Source organism: Ascidiella aspersa, chromosome 2 (assembly GCF_963924565.1).
Source record: "Ascidiella aspersa chromosome 2, kaAscAspe10.2, whole genome shotgun sequence".
NCBI lineage: Eukaryota > Metazoa > Chordata > Ascidiacea > Phlebobranchia > Ascidiidae > Ascidiella > Ascidiella aspersa.
The window spans coordinates 28,193,932-28,215,739 of NC_139448.1; the positions used below are offsets into that span (position 1 = coordinate 28,193,932).

Consider the following 21,808-nt stretch of genomic DNA (forward strand, 5'->3'; position numbering starts at 1 on the left):
GGTAAATTCGTTCGAAAATAATTAATAATTCAACTGAAAAATAACAAAAAGTCAACATGTACGGTAGCAATACAATCGTTTTATGCGTAAAACTTCAGATAAATAGCTCAATTTTATGATAAATTGGTAAATTAAAACAGTTAATTTCAGCCCAAGTCATTTGATTCAACGACTTAAGTCCAAGTTAAGTCATTTAAAAAAAAACGAATTCAAGACAAGTAATTTGAAAACAGTTACTTAAGTCATTACAACACTGATTATAAGAGCTTTTCGGCTTTGATAGAATACCGTTCAGAACAGTACGTTACCATATTATTGAGAATTGTTACCTAACTAACGCGTTTGAAAAACGTACACAAATCGTTTACGGTAAACTGCGCTGTTTTAAACGCGTTTATGCACCACATATACGAAATGATAATATTTTTTCGTAAAAAAAAAAAAATAAAAAAAAAAAATGCCGACTCATTTATGTATTTCATGATATCAACAACAAGATATTGCTAATACGTTTTGAGGTTGACTTAACAAACCAAGTTATTTTTGAGTTATTTCGATCGCTCGAACTGGTTTACTGTATTTTTCTGTAAATCGACTAGTGTTTCTAAATATTTAATTATCATTATGTTGTACTGAAATGCACGAGGCCAGGACTTCATACTAAACTGTTTAGTCTGATTGTTTTAACCACGTAATAGCAAAACCTTTTCGATGCCTTTACGTTACTTTTTTGCCCATTTTGCAAGGATATTTTAAATTAAGATACCGCCAATTTTTGCTAGAGGCCTTGATAATTCAACATCACAAAGCATCGCTTAATCTACCGATACCACCTCAGTACCTTTGCATCTTATTAACACTTTTTTATGTTAAAGTCGACATTTGTTGGCAAGGGTCAAGGACATTTCTAACATCTCACATTCAGTGAAATATTTTCTTGCCATTTGGTGAATGGTTATTCCAAGGGAAACAAGATCACCTGATTTTTTTTATTACATGAATAATTAAATATGGTTTATTTTTGTGCCCAAATGTAATATCTCAACATATGAAATAGGATTAATTTTAGGTTATACTATCCTGCAACTTTACACCAATAAAAAGAAATCTTTCGAAGGCACGATTTTTATCTACTGAGAGTTTCGCATAGCTTCACGAAAATAGCTACATTTGATCAAATTCACTAAAAATACACAGCAAATAAATCGTGCCGAGAAACACATTCCAGTGAAATATATAAATCTACCAACGCAGTAACGGAACAGACGACCACTATTCAAAGTCTAAGAATACACATAGAACTGCAATACTTCAAAAACGTACACATAAAGGTACTCGGCAACGTTTGGCACAATAATGTAACACCAAACAAAACGTGCGATTTGGCCGCGAAAACGTCAAAAGCCTATTACAATATTTAGTCAGTGTAGAAATTATTGATGTAAGCTTGTAACAAACCGTTGAATCCGTTAACAAACTTCGATGCTGACTAACGGCAAAGGCGACAAAAATGTCTTTATAAAAACGAACAAAGTCTTATTATGCTGAAATTAACGTTTTACCTTAAAAAGACAAGATGTCCCAACGTAGCAGCAACTGATTAAAGTAGTTCGTTTTGCATATTAAAGGGAACGGACACCTTCAAGATATAAAGCGCTTACGTCATATATTGCGACGTCATGGACGGATGGGCGGGCGCGTCATAACCGGTGAGCGCTAGGTGGGCGTGGAACAAAGAACGCGAATGCGAAGGGCGTACTGCTCCACTTCAGGTTTGCGATTTCGCAATTCTTCAATGACGTCATCTGCTTCGCTCTGAATCTGCCGGCGGAAGGTTTTTTAGTTAGTTTTTTTATTTCGACTATTGAGTTAACAATGGCTTATTTGAGATGATATTTTGTTAAATAGAGGAATCAGGTGGCAGGGTATAAAGACAAATTGTATCGAATTCTCGACAAGCTTAAGTAATGATACTTTGACCTGATGAAGCACGGTTGTGCGAAAGCTTGTGGAGAATTCAATACAATTTGTCTTTATACAGTGCCACCTGATTTCTCTATTTAGAATTAGACAAATAGGGCCTTTTACAAAGATAGAACATTTTTAATTAGCAACATTTCTGCACAAGCACTTTTAACGTTACGCCAAAGAGGCTTCAACAATACTTTATCGTAAGAAAAATCCAATTTTAAAGAGGAAAACCTGTTTTATTTCGGCCTCGACGGAACCGACGTCCAGCGAGGTTGTTGGTGGAGCCGTTGTAAGGTTCTCGGCGAGCCAGGTTTCGAGAACATGCTTTTGCTGTTTTAGAACTCTACAAAAGCAAACGTTACAACTTACAGCGATATGAAAATGGAATACGGTATAGCGGTGTGTTGCGTGGATTGTTGTAAAATGTAAATCGTCTAGCTTAGTATAACGACAGCATCAACACCAAAGCTATTTAACCAGGAATATTTAAAATAAATCATTGACCAAGTGATCTGCTAACAATATAATTTTGAATGAGAAGCGCCTGCGCATTTGGCTACAATACGGATCTTCTATATTATTCGTAATTTTTTATAAAAGATTGTTCTATTTGTCAACCGGATGCCAAAATCGTCCTCGTTAAATACTACTGGGTTACAAGAATATAAATTCTTTGATATGTTAACAATAGAGCACAAGGAGTATCTTTCTCAGCATCAAGACGATTGCGTTGCACTATATGAATTACATAACAAAGCGGTAATAAGATAAAGTAGCCATGTAAAGCTGAATGCTAACACCATTAAAGGATGGTAATTATGCTTAAACACAACAATGCCCCTGCATAGCACTGTAACTTCCCAAGGATGGTCCCCAGGGTGCACTACCAAGCCATAAAGCACGACGATGGACTTTCACTTAAACAAAGTATTTGCGAAAAAACAATCAAATTACCTTAGTTGACTTTTCAGGTCTTGAAACTCCTTTAGGCGTTTTTGGATCTTCAAGAGCTCCTCCTTGACCGGGTCACGTGATGGAGAAGCAATGAAGGTTCGTGACGTGGCCGTTCTGGTCGTCACGCTCGACTGAGGGCGTGTGTGTGGGGTTAGTCCACTACAAGAAGGTTGGTCGTCATGCATACTGGTGGGTGATAAAGTGGTGCTATGGTACACTGTGTTTTCACCACTCAATAGCTTACTACCAGCGGGTTTGTCGCTGTGAATACTCGAAGAAGGCGATGTGCTGTCATGGTGATCGTCTGGTTTCTTAAAATCAGACAACGGCGAAGTTTTGGTTGGATGAGGATTTACTGGTGCGCGATGGTGTCTATGGTGTTTGGCTGGTGATAAAAGTGGTTCCTTGCCGGACCGTTTCGGAGATGGCAACCACTTTTCGGCTGCGCCGTCATAGGGAAACGTTTGCGGGGAATGGTGCTGTTTTTTGGTGGTTGTTTTGAATGGTTCAGGATGGTCGCCGTCATCCGAAATCGTAAAGGCCGACGGGGGTAACAACACGACGTTGCTTCTGGTCTGTTCCGAAGTGTCTCGACAATAATCGCCACCAGACGATGGTAAAATTAACCCCGAACCGTCGACATAGATTGAAGGTGGATTTTCCAAATTTTGGTCATCTAGAGTTGGCAAATACGGTTTTGGAAGTGGGTTTTTCAACTTGTAAGGCTGCGAAGTGGATGGTTCGGGTTGAGGACCGGGTTTCTGTTCAGGTAGAATGCCTGCTCGTTGAAGCGAATCATTCATAAAGTCAGGAAGACGGGGAGCAGCCCTCGGCTTTGGTTGAGGGTCATTTTGTAGAAAGCTCCTAATATTAATAGCAGATTAGTTGGTTTGCTTTGCAATTTAGATTAAAAAAGTTCGGATCGATTTAAAAACCCTAACAAAATGCAGACACATCTATTCATTTCTAATCTAAAAAAAATTCCACATTTCCCAAGAATTATTTCTAAAATAAACATCAAATCAGTTAATAAATTTGCAATGTAAGTGCAGGTCACTATAAACATTTTCCCAATATTAGAACCATTACAAAAACAAAAATATTAGGCATCACTAATCTTTAAAACTAAGAAATTAAAAAAATTCGGTGCAAAGTCAAACTAACTGTTATTATAAAAAAATATCAGATAATGAATTCAAAATAAATTGTGTGAAACTTTTCTCAAACCTATGGGTCGCCGTTTGATTTGGTTTGGTCTTCTGCAGTAGTTCACATTGTTAAACTTATTTATATTGATTTTGCAAGATTTCTCGAAAACTTGAAAAAATTGCAGAAGCATGCCAACACATGGCCCAAATTAATTAAATTTGATGTCATTAATGCAATTGCTTAATTGTGTTTTGTTCACATTATAAGCTTATAAATAGTTCAACAAAGATAATTGGGTATCCAAGGCCTCGCTGCTATACTTACGATTAATATATTAGTCGCCGCGAAAAAAAGTTGAGAAACACTGACTTAAAACACCCCTACAATGTATTTTCTTAAAAGGGGAAAATATTTGTGCCACACCTTTCCTTCGCGTATTCAACGCGTAGTGGTGCTTCAAAGGGTCGCGCTATCCAGGGTTCAAAATCACCCAATCGGCGGGCCGGATCAAGCTGGAAATCGTGGGTGAAGTGAACGTCGTCTGGGAAGGAGTGCGCCGTTGTTCGAGGCCCGGCAGTTTCCAGTCGTTTGCGAACTTTTTCGATCCACAACTTGCCGTATTTCCAGGCCAGGTGGTAGGCGGAGTAGCGCATCTGTGATTTTGAATACAGTTGTGGTTTATAAGACACGACTGTGTTTGTTTTAAGCTTGGCGAAAGACATCGTGTGATAAAGAGCGGTGCTTGATAAAGTCACAATAAAACCTCATTCGCACACATCTCAATGAGATAAACGCAAAATACAATTCATTAGACTCGATTATTTCAGTTAGAGCAGGGTTTTTTAAACTTGTTAGACCCTAAACCCCTAAAATATTTGTTAGACCGTAGACCCCCTAAAATATCCATGAAACCCAATTTAAGAACCCCTGGGTTAGAGCCTTATGAAATGAAACTAAATTTAAGTGAGAGACTGAAATATTAGTTCATCGTTTTACCGCCTGTGCTTAGTATAGTTAAAAAGCAACCTCAATTACATATACCTTGGCTTGTTTACATGCGTTTTGCTTGGTTCTTGAGCTCAGTCGATCGCTGTGAAAACGAAGAATCTGGGTGCATCCGTGACGTAGCATGACGTAGCGCCGCCGATCCATGGCGTCAGCGTACCGCGCCTTCTTCCTTTTTCTCTCGGCGACGTATTGACTCCATCGCTGAAGACACTTAGATTCCAGGGAAAGCGCCCAATGCCAAAGCGCATTGCCTGCGAACAAATAATCAGTTTTAGGAAAACTTGTTTCTGAATGATTGAAAGTCCATATGGTGCGCATATTCCGTAAAGTTTGTCCTGCAGAAACAAACAGTTTAAAGTGCCGGATAAACTAGTTTATTTCGTTTCAAAGTAAAGACTAGTTTTTTGTTGCTGCCTTTCTTTTTTGAATTGTATATTATGTAACACATACGACATACATTGCACATGCGCTGGTACAGTTACATACTCTACCTAAGAAACTTAAAAAAAATGTATCTTGCAGTTTAAGAGTTTAACTAAAAAAAATTTAAAAAAATGTATCTTACAGTTTAAGAGTTTAACTAAAACAAATTTAAAAAAGTGTATTTTACAGTTTAATACTCTATAACTAATCAGATATTGTCAAACCTATATGGAGCTCCATAAAAGCCCAGAAGCCTTTAGATTTTTAGAAGAACAAACAAAAATCAGTTGTCCTTCAAAAGACCATATTTTACTCAAATCAAAAAGATAAAGAGCTACCGGTTAGGACTTGTTCATCCTTTTTGTCCAAGAGCAGTTGATTCCATCTGGCAAACGAGTTACGAGTCAAACGATTCTTGTACAGATTCTCCGCTTGTCGAGACATCAGCGAGTTCTTAAGTTCCAGATATCTGAGAAAGGCGAAAGAAAACAACCGCACATTAACAAAGTTAAAGAGACATACAATATACATCTATCGTCGTCGCCAGTAAACTTTTTTGAACCGTTAAGGTTCCGCATTTTTAACATAGTATTGGAATTTTAGCAGCAATTTTAACACATGATTGTATTGCATGTAATAGACAATAATTTTACGTGCACCTTTTATCAACTATACAACTGCAGCAAGTAAGTCACGACTGGTTAATAAATTTACATTTTACCTTAGACAGCATAATCATCTACCTAAACTGATAGGTTAACAACCTAATTCTAACACAAAAAAGACGATTTTCAAACTATAGTTCGGTCGCACCATTATTGCTTAGTAAATATTCTCGTTCTATAACACCGAAATGTGACCATTGATATACTATATTTGTATAACAGCTGTGGACCGCTGAGATATCCTGCAAAGAAATGGCTGTGAAACACTTTATTTATCGCGTTTACCTAAAGACCATCCAAGCTTGTATGGCCACGTGGCACACTTTGGTGTCGTGATGCCTAATGGCTATTGTAGTCCGGGCATTTTCTTCCTGCAGTATGCGCTTCGCTGCCACCCAGCGTTCGAAATATCTCTTCAAGATGCCACACTGGAGTTGCTTACGAGCAGCGTCCACTTTGGCTTGCGTCTGCTGCTTTTTGTAGCAGTGCATTGCCGACCAAGTTCGCCATCTGTTTGTATGGTTTAAATTTTTTTAAACATTGCCTAAACTGCGGAGGTGGTACAATGTATGTTGCTTTTTTTCGTGTTTCGAATCTATACCAAATGACGTCATTACGATGGAACAAAACAAGCAAAATTAGATGAAATTGAGTGAAACGTTCAAAAGTAATCTATTATGCTAATAATTGTTTTAGTGCTAAGATGTTTAGTTACTTTTTAACCTACTTTTTTTGATAAATACAAATTACAAAATACATCTCCGCATTGGATGGCAATTTAGAGCTGGATCCTATATAAATTTGGTATTGGGTATCGACTCCGAGCCGATATTATTGGACATCTCTAGTAGCCACTGTGGTATTCACAAAAACACACAACGTATAATATCGCGGGCCGCTAAAGTGATGGCTATGGTGAGCACTGAGCAGGCAAAGAAAAGCAACATAATTACTGGACAGCTTACTTAAACAACAAAATACCGCATTCGAAACTTAAAACTCAAATATATATACGTACTTTTGAAACGCCAAGTTGGAGACGTATTGGTTTCTGTGGCAGAGAGCTTCGACCTTTTTTCGCCGACTCTCGCGTTCAAGAAGCGCGTTTCGTCGCCAAGCTGCCAGAGCGACCGAAAGGATTTCAACTTGCTTCACTCGCATTCTGCGATCGGCCTCCGCGTTCGCAATCGACACCTTTAAGGAAAGTGGAAAACACGCCAGTTAGTTTTTGTTGAGGGTGGGTTTCATTGTAAATGCTTGTTCAGTACGATGTGGCAAAAAAAGGCTTTTTGATTGCTTAGAGCAGTGTTTTTTTTTCGTGGCCCATTTTCGTTGCACAAAAATTCTGTGGCCCAATAAATGTTTATGGAAAAAACAACTATGAAATAGGTTTAGAACAAAAAACAGCAGAACATGTGTCAAAACAGATTATTTTTTTAACCGTGCATTTGTGAGATACTATAGCTGCTGAACAATAAATTTACATTCCTTCCCAAGCCATTATTTCTGCAAAAATTAAGTGTAGTGACACGAATAAAGCTTAATTCTTTATTAAATATAGCTTTATAAATTGGTCTGTGGCCCACTCAAAATGTTCCCATGGCCCACTGATTGAGAATCGCTGGCTTAGAGGTAACAGCGGGCATCATTAGGTATAATACTATAATGAATACAGTATAATTAGGATTTTCGGGAGAAGAGAATTATTAAATCTGAGTTTAACAAATGACCGTAAAAATACAAGTAAACCAAAACGTTAAATATCGCTAATTAGCAACCTAAATATTTGGAAATAAAACCGGAATGACACTGAAATCCTGTCGAATTAAAGAACTATCGAAAAAAAAAATGGTAGGATTATTTTTATTAAAAGTGAAAAATGTACTTTGCAGTGGTATTTTTTCCATCCGGCTATGCACTTCTTCATTAAAACGGAAAAGTATAGTTTGTCGGCCTTTTCCTTTTTTGCTCGCTTCTCGCGTTGCATTGTGACGTAGTGCCGCCACAGCAACCAGGCTCCAGCCACCTTGCTTTCTTGGTGGTAGGATTCGGCGAAGTTTAACTTGCGTTGTCTTTGTGAAAACAAAACGCATTAGGTCGAGTACAACGCTGCGAGTTTCAAATAACGCTAATGAAGCTATTAGGCAAGAAATTATGTCGTACAAGGCAATAATAAAAGTATTTTTAGAAGCAGGGAAAAACAAGTCCACATGAAAAAAAATAGCTCATATATGACGACATTTTATAGTATTTTGAAATGCGTTTTTGTCTTTTTTTCTTAAGGTTGGTTTAAAGCAGCGCATTTGCATCATTAGGCTAGAAACGTTTTTATATAAACTAAATATTAGATGTAAACACTCTAAAGCAAGAAAATGCGATTTTAGATGGTGTATGCGTAAATGCTTCGCCAAAAAGAGTCATCATAGCAACACAAATTTTGACTAAAAAAACAACCATACTTAATAGCATAAACTTACTTTTCTCGTAACTCTTTCACATACAATTTCCAGCGAGTCACGGAACGCAGCAACAAGGCTTTTCTATAGTGAACGCGACCGACCGCATCTTTCTGATTGTCGCCCAGAATATTTCGCGTTTTTGTTTGCCATTTGTCCAGACAGGAGCGCAGCAAAGATTCGTTGTACTGCATTTGTGCCTTCATTATAGAATTGCAAATGTTTGGCATAGACAGATAGAACAGAGCAGTAATGTACAGTGAAACTTTTATTTTCTTAAAGATCCAAATGTTTTTTCGGAACTGTGAAATTACCATATAGCCTAGTTGCCATAAATGATAAATCACCTCGCCAGTAAGATATCGATTTTTATATTATTCGTATCGAGACAATATGAGCCTAGCTTAACCTTTAAATATATTTTCATTGATATATCTCCGTGTCACAGAAAATGAATTTGCAGTAATACAATTTGATAAAAAACAATGAAAATATTTTTGGAAGAATGCTATTAGGATAAAGAACTCATCGTACAAATGCCAATGTAAGCGTTATGTTTTGAAGCTGTACGTAACCCTAACGTTTTCCAACGATTTGCAGATGCACGCTATTATCAACTGGACCTCAGGCATGGTTGCTGTTTACTGACATTTACGAGGTTGTTTTTATATTAGATCTAACCTACCATTCTCTCCATTGTCCTTGTTTCCTTGGCTTGTTCAAAATTGTTCCACCATTCGTAGAAGTGCTTGGACAGCAGTACATCCCTGTAAAAATAGCAATATGAACTAACTATTATATGTAAAACAAATACGGGAAATTGTTTACCTAACATACGTGGTCACTAGCTTATCACATGGTAACAAAAAAATTTGAAATAATATAAAAAATACAACACGTTCGATAAATTATAAGGAATAAAATATATACCCCAACAAAGCAAAAAACAATTATGACCGGTTACCGTTCAATCGCTAGTTGTTTTTAAGGGGTTTCCCCTGTTCAAAATTGTTGCACTAACAAGTGTATGTTGTGGCTTCTGAATCTTTAGATTCGTACTTCATTTTAATGTTCAGCTTTTCTTACAATATTTTTCAACTTAGATTGCAATAAAAGAGCTTTTCTTTTTTTAAATTGGAATAGAATTGAAAATATTGAACTCGGTAAATCTAGAAAATAAACTAAAATCTGAACTAGAATTACCGTTTTACAACAAACATTCCTAAAAATGTGAATGACAGATTTGAACTCTCAAGCTAAAAGATAATTTAACACTAAAATTTGTTTGGCGCTGGTCTAGAATCCTACCACAACGCGCATTATTTGGGTTAGGTTGCTGGTTAGCGTTTGGGTTAAGGTGGGTCAAGTATTATTATTAAATAAAGAATATAATAATACTTGACCCACCCACACCCAGACGCTAACCCGCAACCTAACTCAATTTTGTGCCTTGATTTCATAACTGTGGTAGGATTCTAGACAAGCGCCATTTGTTTCAACTGAGTAACTGAAAAAACACTGTTGGACAATGAAACATTTTTAGTAAAATAGAAAACTGTAGAACACACTAAGCAATTCATAAATTTAAGCAGCAAATGGTCTTAACTTGTCAACTATAATATTTTATTGGCCGAGTCTGCATGAGACACATTTGGGGTATAACTTGTCTCCCAGATAAAACCTTAGTTTGTGCAGAATCATATGAAAATTTCAATTTTATTTTTCTTATCAGTCACTCCTTACTAAAGAGGAGCCATTAATATTTGGACTGAGTTTTTTTAGGCTTTAATAAATTGTTTGTCACAATAAAAGAGTTATTCGTTGCTGGAATGGGGGACAAAGACAAGGAGATTTATGTGCGGCCATGTGATTCCTATTGGGATGAATACAAAGACTGCAAAAGCCTTACAACTCGAATCAATCGAGTATACAGTAGCGGGAGGGATGAAATAGAATGCAACCAGTGGAAGACTGATTACCACAACTGCATAGCCTGGACGAAAACCCAGGATACAGAAGCCTTGGCTGAACTTGTACAAAGCAGTAAAAATAATGCAGCAAGAGTTAAGAATGCCAGAACAGATGTTTGGGAATATCGCAATGAGCCACCAAAAATGTGGCATTTTCCTGGACACAATCTTGCTAATTCAAAACAAGATGCAAACTAATTGCTATGACAGCTTTAAACAACCTAACAAGTCTTTTGAGTTAAGAAATGTAAAGAACAGTTTTTGTTAAAAATCAAAGAATCTAAAGACTGTTTCATAAAACTTTATAAAAGCTAGAAACATTTTTAACAACCGTAATGTATGTTGCACAGCACTACTTGTGCTTTAAATTGGAAAAGTGGTGAATTGATTCTGTTTATTACCTCTTTATTTATAGAACTGCTTTAGCATATTTTTGCAACATTTTTATAAAAAAATAAACAGTGCAACACAAAATTTTTTTTTTTTTTGTGAATCATAATTACCGCTAAAGTCGTTTAAAATAAGTAATTTTAGTTTTACCGCAAAGTCCAAGAATTTCTTCAAACAAATCCTTGTGTGATACTTTTCTTTATGTCAGATAAACATATGCTAATTATTTTTTCCTCTAATGGCAACCTTTTTAATTTTACAAGTAGCACAATATATTTGAGAGTTAAGACTGTCATGTTAATCCTCAGTTGTATCCAAACTGTGTACTATGTAGAATATGTATATGTACTATGTAGAATATGTATATTGTCTAGCTCAGCGGTTCCCAAACTTTTCTAAAGATTTTGCCTGGCGGACCCTAAGCAATATTTTGATATTTCGCGGTCCAATAAAAATTTAGGGTCAGTTGACCCATGCTTCTGTTAGTACACTGGTGCAGTCACGAACGATTCGTTGATATGTAGTTCAGCCTCATAAATGCTTTATGATGTCACAAGAGACATCAACAAACACGCTATATTATCGAATAATAAAGCATAACTAAAGACTAAAACTGTTATAAACATAGTCTAATTCTAATGTTTAAAAAATTAAAGACTAACTCTCCTTGCAAACCCTCTGAAACTGTTGTACGGACCCCAGTTAGTCCGCGGGCCCCAGTTTGGGAACCGCTGGTCTAGCTAATATTAACATTCTTCTTTTACCAACTGTCAAGATTACTTGAGTAAAAAATTGCCTTGAGTTAAGGAAATTACTACTGTTATGCGAAAATTAAATCAGTTTATGTAAACCTAGTAGAAAACACTTACTCATTAAATTTTTGGGCTAGTCTTCTCTTTTTGTTTACTGATCTTGATTGTTGAACATATTGTTGCCACCTTTCGAACATGTTTGGCAGCAACTGAGACAATACAAAGATTTTAAATATTGTAAACAGGGTTTATATTTTATGCAGCAACCTTACCTTTACAATGTAATGAGCATCAGCTTTTACCAAATTAGCCTTCTTCAACTTTTGACTGAAACAATTCTGCTTAAAAGCTGCCACAGCCTTTTTTCTCAAAGAAACACTACAAGCAAAGAAAGGGAGTGTTAATAACTATCCTTGAATGAATCCCTATTAAGCTGGAAACATAACACTTTTATATACAGGTATACAGCATAAAGACTATAAATATGTAGCAATGCCTTTTTCTTGACACCCAGAAAGTTCCTAACCTGTAATGGTCTCTAGCAATAGATGAAAGCTCTTTAAGGTATATTTCCTCTTGACCCTCAATCCTTAGCTGCCATCGTTTCCAAGCATTACTTTGTAACTATAACAAAAAACATTAAAAATAAAATAGAAATTAATAATTATAATCAAATAGGCATTACAAAAAATACCTTTAATACATGAAATTCATTCGCTGAAATGTTATTGGCATTTTTATTTTTTCTTAATTGAAGACTGAAAGTAAATGCAGCAAGCCCTTTTTGCTAAAAATGTAAAAAAGTCTGGGTTAATCTCACGAAAAATCACTGTCAAAACAGAATATATCGTTTAGCCTGACTTACCTGAAGCAATCTATTGTAATGTAGGTTTGCGATTGCCTTAAGTCTTCGTTGTGATTTGTTCATTTCAACGTAATGCATCCATTGAGCAATGTACCTCCGCTTTTTTATTTTAATGGAAAGTGCCTCACAGGTATTCATCCTTTTATAATATGCCATTCTCTCATCATATCTTAACAAAAATGGGTAAAAATATATAACTTCTTCAGTAAATCATATAAATCTAAAAAACTGACAATCTTTTTTAATATTTCACCTTATCTTCCATTGGAGAAAGACCTCATCTTTGAGAAGAATGACATAAAACTGCATTGCTTTCCTGAAATGTCTTGCTTTTTGTCTTCTTTCAAGTATATAGAGTCTCCAAGCATTAAATGCTTCATACAACAGCATTCCCTGATAGTGGGTATCGGCAACCATCTCTTGCTTTTTGTATTCACAATGTAGTTGCTGTTGTTCAACCCAGATATCCCAAAACTAAAAAGGATTTTATTGATACTTTTTTGTTCATTATGGATCAAACCAGAAGAATATTTATAGTATAATAATTATGGAAATGTATACTTTAGAAACATTTTCACCTTCTTTTGTGTTTTAGTGACCCAGTGAAATGTAGCAGTTTCATTGTTCTGTTTCTCCTTAGAACTTTCGGTAAAGCGCTGTTTCCAAATATTCCAGGACTTTTTGGTCTGTGATGTCGCTGCTATTTCATAAGCCTTGTTATACATAGTCTTCTTCACTCTGCGCAATTGAATGTACATCTGTGGAAAATAAGTCAAGATTATTTCAACAATTTTAATATTTTTATTAGGATACAATATATATGTATATATATATATAAAAAAAATTGTCAATAAAAAGTAACAGTAAAGCAACCTATTAAATAAAATATTTGATGGAACTCTATAAGTAAGGCAGTTTCTTGTTAGGACTGTGTAACAAATAACAATATTTTAGTGATGAGTTTTCGCACACATTAAAGTTTGTCAAAAACAGTTTGAGGCTATTTCAGGGTTGACAATTGACAAACATTTAAAAACTTTTCAAAGAGAATTTATTAGTTATTTCAAGACATAAAATTAAATTGTTCAATAAGTTTTGAATAGAATTAATAAACAACGTTAAACAAAATGATAGTTGAAAAAGTGGTTTTACAATGGCACTTTCTAAACACACAACTAGATGTAAATTGTTAGAAAATTGATAACTTATAAAAGTATTACCTTCCACTGCACTGTGTATTTCTTGCAAACTGCTGAAGCAAAGTAGTGATTAGCCACTGCTAGTTTTCCTTTTTTTAATTTCTGCTGTTTAAAGAAAGAAGTCCAACATTTCCAAGCCTTGTTACAGCTGCTAAACCTGTTAAATTGCATAGCATATTTTTAGTTAATAAATATATAAAATAAATTAGGATCTTTGTTTGTTCAACTATAGAAAAGGTATATATATATATATATATATATATCTATATATATATATATATATACCTTTTCTATATATCTATATATATATATATATATACCTTTTCTATATATATATATATATATATATATATATATATATATATTGTGTTACAATCCATCATAACCCCTATACAGCAAGTAAGATCACTGAAGTAATAGTCAAGTGTAACTTGTCGTCAATGTATTATTTGGAGCATTGGTAAAGGTTGGAAGAAATGCGTTTCTTCTTTTCTTACTTGAAGTGTATGTCAGCCTTTGCATTTTGCCTCCATTCACCACACTTTTCCCACCATATTCCTTTCCATTCTGCAAAGTATTTTCGGACAACCCGATTCTGGCGATAAGCCCTTGCCTCAGAGAATGTCATTTTTCCAAAAGTCTTCCGTTTCCAAATGAACAAGAACTTTCTTGCTCGAGTTCGTATTCTGATTTCTTTTAATCTGCCACCTCTGTGTACAGTAAAACAACAAAGCGTAAAACAACGAAAATAAAAAAGTACATAGAAAACTTGAAAAAAAAGTAATGTTTCTAATTTATTAGTGATGATTAAAAGTGTTTTAATACCTCAACCAGTTCAAAAATTCACAAGAAAAAACACATTTTTTAAGGTTTGCCCACCGTAAAGCAAAAACACTTTTATAGAATTCAATTTTAGCTACATTAATTTAACAAGATATCCTTTGTGTGGTTGCAATTGCTTTAAAACTACATTCAAGGTGTGGCAGTCACTGTTATACATAAAAATATGTTGTTTTAAAAGATCCCACTTTTGTCTATTATACAAAAAATCTACAATAGAACAACCGAAACACACCTGTTCCATGTGTAGTCAACAGGTCGGCGCAATACATGGGGCTTTCTTCTTGAGATTTTTTTGGAATTTTCAGGTTTTTCAGATTTCACTTTAGAGTTGAGCATTGTTTTTAATGGTACCCTTTTGGGTGTTGAAGATATAACAAATGTATCAGATTTCTTTGCTGACCGTGGGATTCTTGATGTTTGTGCAGAGCCTGTTTTATTTTTAGGTGTTGCCAGTCTCCTTGCAACAACTTGCATTTCATGTTTAAGCAATTCAGCCTGGTTTTCTGCTCCCAGATTTGCCATGACTTAAATACCACTTTATCAATAAACATAACATACACACTTAAACTGAACCCCAGCTTGCAGCATTTTGATTTCCTAGAAGTTATTTTCAAAAACTGTAAAGTACTAATGAGAAAAAAAATTACATAGAAACATGTAAAAAATCATTAAAGTTTTGCATTAGGCTGTCTAGAAAGTATGGCACATTTCGACGAGATCTCGCGGGTTCACAACTGAAAATATCTGGGTGACTTGGTGCAACAAAGGTAAAAAAATGCACCTCGGGTGCACTTTATATGATTTTCCTAAGCACTCTGTATTGCATACATTGCACTGTAAGCGTATGTCGCACACATATTTGGGGTTCAGATTTTTTTGGGTGCACTTTTAAAAGATTGAAAAAAACTCGCTGTGCATTAGTAACAACATTTCTAGAACAATTAATATATCTTTGCAAGTCATAAAAACAGGATGCTTGTGAATTTAGCTAAAGAATTTTTTATTTATCAAAAGTTTAAAACTATCTTATGAAAATCTGGGTAAGTTCAAATTGTTATTGTTTAATTTAATTTAAAGTGTTTTTTTGGTTAAGATTTAAAATTTACCATATTTCGTAGTATTATTTTTTCCATATTAACTTTACACACATGTAAAATGTCGCAATTTATTTGTGTAAATATAATAATTGGCTTGTATGTCTCGTTATGCCTGAAACAGTATACCTTTATTTAAAATTCTTCCCACGATTTTAGTGGGCACTGGTCTAGAACACTACCACTTGTTTTACAGTAATGAAACGACCTGTCAAAATTGAAATTGCAATGAAGAAATAAAGGTGGAAGAATAAATAATTCTAATAATAATACTTGACCCACCCTAACCCAAAGGCTAACACTAACTCAAATAATATAACTATAGCAATAGCATATCCCACAAAAATGTGGTAGGATTCTGGACCAGCGCCTTATAACGGTAGTCATTTTCCACCAAAATAAACACTGTCTATCGTTTTGACATGTAATGAGGGTTATATAAATAGGTGGTTTAAGGTTCAATGTGCATAAAAAAGTTAAAAAGCTTAAAAAATCATTCAACTTTTCCTTTATTGTAAAGCTTTGTAAACTTTAACTTGCCTTTAACAGATTATGAATCACTAAACTTGTCCAAAGTACTTATTGCCAAAAATGAGATTATAAAAAAGCACAATTACAAAGTATTTCAATAAACCGCTAAAATTTCATGCAAGATTAGGTTACTGGGCATAACGACCATTATCAGTCATGCGTACAAATTCCTCACAAAACGTTGAAAAAAAGTTTATTGTCCCCGATCTGGTGGCATACTATTTTATTAAGATGCAATATCTAAAGAAACTGTTGCTAAATATTAAACAATATCATTTGAATGATGTTTATTGCCACGTAATTGTAACTAACTATGTTAATTTAACACCCCTATAATAAGTAAATTGTATTTACATTTGAGCTCACTGATGCGTGGGTGAACGTACCTCATCTCATGTTAAGTGCAACGTATAATGTTGTCGTTGTCAACATTCTCCAGGCAACATGTCGGGAAAAGTTACCGAAACAACTGATATTCATGTCTTAAGCTACTCGACTGCAGACTTGATCGAAAAGCCTTGTAATTGGGACCACAGAAATTCAAATCCGAGCAAATTCGATCAACTTCTCCAACGAAAATGGAAAGAAACGGAGGACAATGGTAAGCAAAATCACGTAAATTTACTCTTCATAACCATCGTCTGCTCTGTAATACTTACACCCTTTGAGAAGTATGAATTAAAAACGTTTATCAAAGTATTCTACAGAATTAAAACAGCCCTGGTCTAGAATCCTACCACATTTTCATTGGGGTTTATATTACCAACAATGTTTGGATTAGGGTGGGTCAAGCATTATTATTATTATATTTATTTGTTCTTTGCAATTTTATTTCTGACAACTCGTTTTGTTGCTTTAATAAAAAGTGCAAGGTAGGACTCTAGACCAGCACCACTAAAACTATAACATGACTTTGGTAATTGTGTGTAGAGAATAGTTTGCAGGGAAAACACGATTATAAGAATTGTAAACCAACAGTTCTTGCTCTGTAGACTGACTGGAATGCTTCAACACAGTGTTGAAAAACTTACTTTAATTAGCCAAGTCAAGTTATCATATATCTAACCTTTATCAATACACTGAATTAAATTACTTTAACATTAAAAACAGCATATATTTTTCCAGGAATTCTTAAATACAAGTTATCATCATGCAAATATAAGACCATAAAGATAAATGGAATTTCGAGTGACACTGCTGGATATGTCGCACAACTAAATCCTCAGCGTGCCTTTAATAGAAGGAAGCGGGAAAGTTTTGTGACCATGAATGAAATGTTTTCCGAAGATCAGTTCAACTTTACAAAGATTCACACAAATGAAATTCTGTTTAAAATCAAGCCAAGTAAGGGTACAGCCTTGAAAATGTATTATGAAAGCCTTGGACCAAACGTTGGCTGCAGTGATCATACAGTTGCAGTAAACATTAGTCCAATTGACCACTGCCATGTGTTGTTGATACCTAACCTTAACAGCTGCCAGCCTCAAAGAATGAATATGGAGTCGCTGCTTTTAGCATTTGATTTTTCTCAACTCAGCTCCAATCCAGGTAAAGTTCTAATTACTAATTAATTAAAATTAGTATTTTTTATGTAATGATTGATTTACAATAAAATATTTGTGTATTTACCAAGTGCAGTATACCTAAAAAAAAAGATATGTTCCTTTTAACAGGATTTAGAGTTGGTTTTAACAGCCTCCATGCCTGGGCATCTGTAAACCACCTTCACTATCATGCAATGTACTACAACTATAAATTGTTTGTTGATGAAATTAAATCAACAAGGCATTTAGCAGGAGGCTGTCACATTGTGGAGGCTGATTTCATGATGCCAGGATTTTTGTTTAACTTATCTCTAGATGTCCACGAGAGACTAAAGGTAAAGTAGAGCGTGTTTTGATTTCCCCACCGTGGTGTTGTTTATGGAGCTAAATTAAGATTTATAATCCTTATAGCTGGTTACACCATACTAAAAGCATTGCCAGGTACGTCGAGACATTAACGTTTAATTATTACTCGCCGGTTAACAGGCTCCACAGTAATGTAAATGCGTCATCTAAATACTGTAAACGCTATGTGCTTTTTACTACCAACGAACGTAACTCAAGAAACGGGCCGAACGTAGGCTAATATGCTAAATATGCATACTGAAAATTGATCGTTCTATGGGTGTTTAATAAATACGGGTAAGTTTTTAGATTGTGGTGGTTAAGTTAGCAACCCACGCAATTTTACAAATGGTGTCGAATCAATATAAGTGAAACAATCAACGCAACTTAAGTCCGATTACGGCAAATTTGCCGATCCGTCGAGTCCCGAGCTTGCCGCTGACTATACAGCCTGCATTGCACTCACTTAAGTCCTTAACCGACTCCGCCGAGCCTTGGCAGCCCTGCATACAACCCAAATAAACAGCAAACCACATGACAATATTTTAAAACTCGGAACTCTTATATTTCACGCAGGTGGCAAAACAGGTGGTTAAATTAGTGGATGTGCTGCACGCAGAGGAAATTCCTTACACTTTCATGATTGTCAGATCTACAGAAGAGCTTGGTACAAGGGCTATTCTTTGGCCGAGGCAGTCAACTAAGGGCCTAGAGCCCTCGCCTTGTTTCGATGTTGCCTGTGTAGAAGTTGGTGGACAATTTCCAATTAAAACCGAAGCTGAATTTGATGCACTTACTTATGAAAAAATACAAAGTGTGTTTAAGGAAACAACTTTAAACGAGGAAATCATGAAGCAACTTGTTGAGGCTGTAAAAACTATGTTTTGAGCTACTGCCACTTTTCGTTTGCTAAGAGATTATGTTGCGCTTTTTTAAATATATTACTGTACTTTTGCTTGAACGTATACGTCTACCATTTCCGTTATGCTTTTGTAATACATAACAGGTAAAAGTTTTCTGCCATATCTTGATAAACATACTTGCGGTACCAAACTAACTTATATTCTGTTCTAAATAACAAGTTACTTCCGAATCGAGCAATAAAATAACATCATCGTCGAAAAAACATTATTTCAATTAAGACCCAAGTAGAACTAATCGCTTATAGTCGGAATAATAAACTCTTAAGCGGACGGCAGAAATTTGAGAATAATATATGACAGCCGGAAGATCTTTTCCATAACCTGCAACCACAACTTTATAACTCCACCCATAATTATAATCCTAACCATAACCCAACCTGTCACACTGTCCGCTTTATAACAGTTACATCAACCATCTTATTTCGACAAGTTTTGATCGCATTCCATAGTAGTTATTATACTGTATTTGCCTTTATATCGTTAATCTCAATATTATGGTATTATAGATAATTTCGCTTTCGATGTTGTTCTTTATAGGTTTTATTCGGTAATCGGTGTACCAGTTACTTGGTATTGTTAATTTAATTACTCAATGAGTGAACTTCCAACTAAAAAAAGTACCAAAAGAGAATGAAACTCTGGCTTAAAAACTGTATCCCTGGTATTCTTCTCTAAATGAACTTACAAACCGAAGTTTCCTCTTGCCACTATTTACTGTTTTTAGGAGATTCATAAAATACTACACATACAGATATGCAAGCATTATTATACGACTTCACCGTCTTTTCAGTTTTGCGCTTTGAAAACAACACTTGTCCCGTATAGCGTTGGCGGCTAGTAGAGCTTACATCTTTACTTGATTTTATTTTGTTCGGATCGAAAAATTGCACGCGAAATTAAATCCACGAATCCCGGTTTGAGAGTGCAGAGTGGACACTAGCGAGATGACGAATGGTGTAAGTAGAGCGCAGTGGTCGCGTGGCCGAGTGCAGCTCGTGGATTGCCGACAACACAGGACTTACATATCATTTGACCGCTGGACAAAACACGACTAAAAATATTACGAATTACATGGGCATGTGAGCTACCGACGACAGTCAAAAGGCGAAATCATACCGTTAAAAGCTCGCCTAGATACACGATACTTGCAGAAACTGTGTATTTATAAGCAAAGGTCAGTTTAGTGACCTCGACAACTTGCTGCTGACGATAGCACAATTAAACGTGTTTTGCGTTTGTTGGGCTGTTAATAGACGTTTTTAAGGGTGCTAACTGTATACACGAATCGGGAGCAGTCGCCGGGCGAAATATGATCTCGTTAACACAAGTACATGGCTCGAAACACCGTCAATAGTAGTAGTAAGTAGTAGTGGTAGTAGTAGTAAGAAGAATTACACGCGAGTAAGCAGCAGTGCACAAAGCGAGAACTGAGCGCAACTGCTCGGGGTAAGTTTAAACACGAGAAAAGGCCAGTTTACGCGGGACTACTTCGAAAAGTGGCAGGCTGCCTCTCGTCTTTCAATCGACCCCTTTTACCAATTTCCTTTTCAAAACGTCCTTTTTAACTAAACTGGTCCGCTGAGGCTTTGGGGGAAAGGAGGATAAATACTATTAGCGTCGCGACGAAGATTTGCGGCCGCACAGTGCGCTGAATCGGCGAACGTCGTTGAAACATCTGGGCACCACCGTAAATGAGAGGAGTTGGAACATTGCGAAAAAAGGTACATTTACATCGTCGGAAGTCGTTGCCGCTGCCTTGGGGAGCTTAGTACCTGCAACGTCAGCGTATTTGTTAGGTACACACATTGACGACCAAGGGAGATTGGTGTTTAAGAGAACACATTGGCGCAATTTTATTTCAACGTTACGACTGCTTTGAAGTCACATCGATCCGATAAACATAACGCGTCATTCGGCATTTATTTTTAATTTAACGGCAAAATATCAATAGTTTCTTTACGTAGCATTTATAGAGCAAACGTGAATGACGCATTTTTTTCAACTAACAGGTGTTCCATAATTTTGTGTCGCATTTCAGAAAATTATAAGTCACGAAAAATAAAGAATAGTTGTGTTCCAAACATCGTCAGTAAACATCAGTTTAGTGTTGTACTATCTTTACTATATTCTATTTTCGGCGCGGGTCTAGAACTTCACCACATTTATTCAAAGAGTAAAGAAACGAGTTGTCAAACTTGAAATTGCAAGGAAAGCATAAATAATATATATAAGAAATAATAATACTTGACCCACCCAAACCCAAACGCTTACTCGCACCCTAACCCGAATATTGTTAGCAATATAAACTCCCGGAAGAAAATGTGGTAGGATTTTAAACCAGCGCCTTCGTCCTATATTCCTAAAATATCCTTCGAGACCAGAAGGATTACACGCTACAGTGTAACACAATTTACAAAAAATCGAAAATAGTTTTAATATTATTATTCCAAGTTGCTTACCTGTAGTAGTTTGGCTTGAAGGGGCCGGACTTGTTGAGGCCGAGATACTTTGCTTGGTCGTCCGACAACTCAGTAAGGTGAGCGTCGAATGTGGCAAGGTGGAGGCTTGCAACATACTCGTCTGCAACAAGGTAATATACCAAATGTTATTATTGATTCTCAGTTGCGAAAAATAAACACCACGGTGCCTGGACACTGGACAGTGCTTCCTTAAATTTCGTTCCTCATTAACCGTTTTCAATAATTTTCAGCAAATATCTTAAATGA

General features: G+C 35.7%; 3 protein-coding genes across 4 annotated transcripts in view; 1 reads left to right on the plus strand and 2 right to left on the minus strand.

Moving 5' to 3' along the window:
• Positions 1-1,174: 1,174 nt before the first annotated feature.
• LOC146164680 (protein SFI1 homolog) lies at positions 1,175-15,238 on the minus strand. Its single transcript, XM_083380790.1, has 21 exons — positions 14,878-15,238; positions 14,300-14,512; positions 13,824-13,959; positions 13,182-13,361; positions 12,857-13,077; positions 12,604-12,772; positions 12,433-12,525; positions 12,265-12,362; positions 12,011-12,116; positions 11,856-11,947; positions 9,312-9,393; positions 8,648-8,826; positions 8,056-8,242; positions 7,189-7,364; positions 6,456-6,680; positions 5,844-5,974; positions 5,116-5,333; positions 4,498-4,727; positions 2,926-3,789; positions 2,203-2,314; positions 1,175-1,821 (listed from the first exon to the last, which is right to left on the minus strand). The coding sequence occupies exons 1-21, from the start codon at positions 15,165-15,167 to the stop codon at positions 1,717-1,719; spliced, it is 4,107 nt and encodes a 1,368-aa protein (XP_083236916.1). The 5' UTR covers positions 15,168-15,238; the 3' UTR covers positions 1,175-1,716.
• A 1,464-nt stretch (positions 15,239-16,702) lies between these two features.
• Positions 16,703-19,074, plus strand: LOC146164681 (GDP-D-glucose phosphorylase 1-like). The gene is made up of 4 exons (XM_083382411.1): positions 16,703-16,871; positions 17,396-17,818; positions 17,944-18,149; positions 18,736-19,074. The coding sequence occupies exons 1-4, from the start codon at positions 16,715-16,717 to the stop codon at positions 19,045-19,047; spliced, it is 1,098 nt and encodes a 365-aa protein (XP_083238537.1). The 5' UTR covers positions 16,703-16,714; the 3' UTR covers positions 19,048-19,074.
• Positions 19,075-20,342: 1,268 nt separating this feature from the next.
• The window catches only part of LOC146164682 (S-adenosylhomocysteine hydrolase-like protein 1), a 33,390-nt gene continuing 31,924 nt past the window's right edge, over positions 20,343-21,808 (minus strand). For both annotated transcript variants that reach the window (XM_083382048.1, XM_083382049.1), the window contains exons 14-15: positions 21,542-21,662; positions 20,343-20,854 (exon numbers count right to left, since the gene is read on the minus strand). In XM_083382048.1, the coding sequence (XP_083238174.1) occupies positions 20,848-20,854; positions 21,542-21,662 (128 nt within the window). In that variant the 3' untranslated portion in view covers positions 20,343-20,847. The remainder of the gene's footprint in view (positions 20,855-21,541; positions 21,663-21,808) is intronic.

What these genes read in the sequence shown, in the direction of transcription:
- LOC146164681 (XM_083382411.1), top strand. Translation starts at nt 16,715, where the DNA reads ATGTCGGGAAAAGTTACCGAAACAACTGATATTCATGTCTTAAGCTAC. An exon ending in TCAACTCAGCTCCAATCCAG is followed by an intron (nt 17,819 to 17,943) that starts GTAAAGTTCTAA and finishes TCCTTTTAACAG; the next exon opens with GATTTAGAGTTGGTTTTAAC. An exon ending in ATGTCCACGAGAGACTAAAG is followed by an intron (nt 18,150 to 18,735) that starts GTAAAGTAGAGC and finishes TATTTCACGCAG; the next exon opens with GTGGCAAAACAGGTGGTTAA.
- LOC146164680 (XM_083380790.1), bottom strand. Translation starts at nt 15,167, where the DNA reads ATGGCAAATCTGGGAGCAGAAAACCAGGCTGAATTGCTTAAACATGAA. An exon ending in ATGCTCATTACATTGTAAAG is followed by an intron (nt 11,948 to 12,010) that starts GTAAGGTTGCTG and finishes GTATTGTCTCAG; the next exon opens with TTGCTGCCAAACATGTTCGA. An exon ending in CAAGCTTGGATGGTCTTTAG is followed by an intron (nt 5,975 to 6,455) that starts GTAAACGCGATA and finishes CGCCTTTCTCAG; the next exon opens with ATATCTGGAACTTAAGAACT.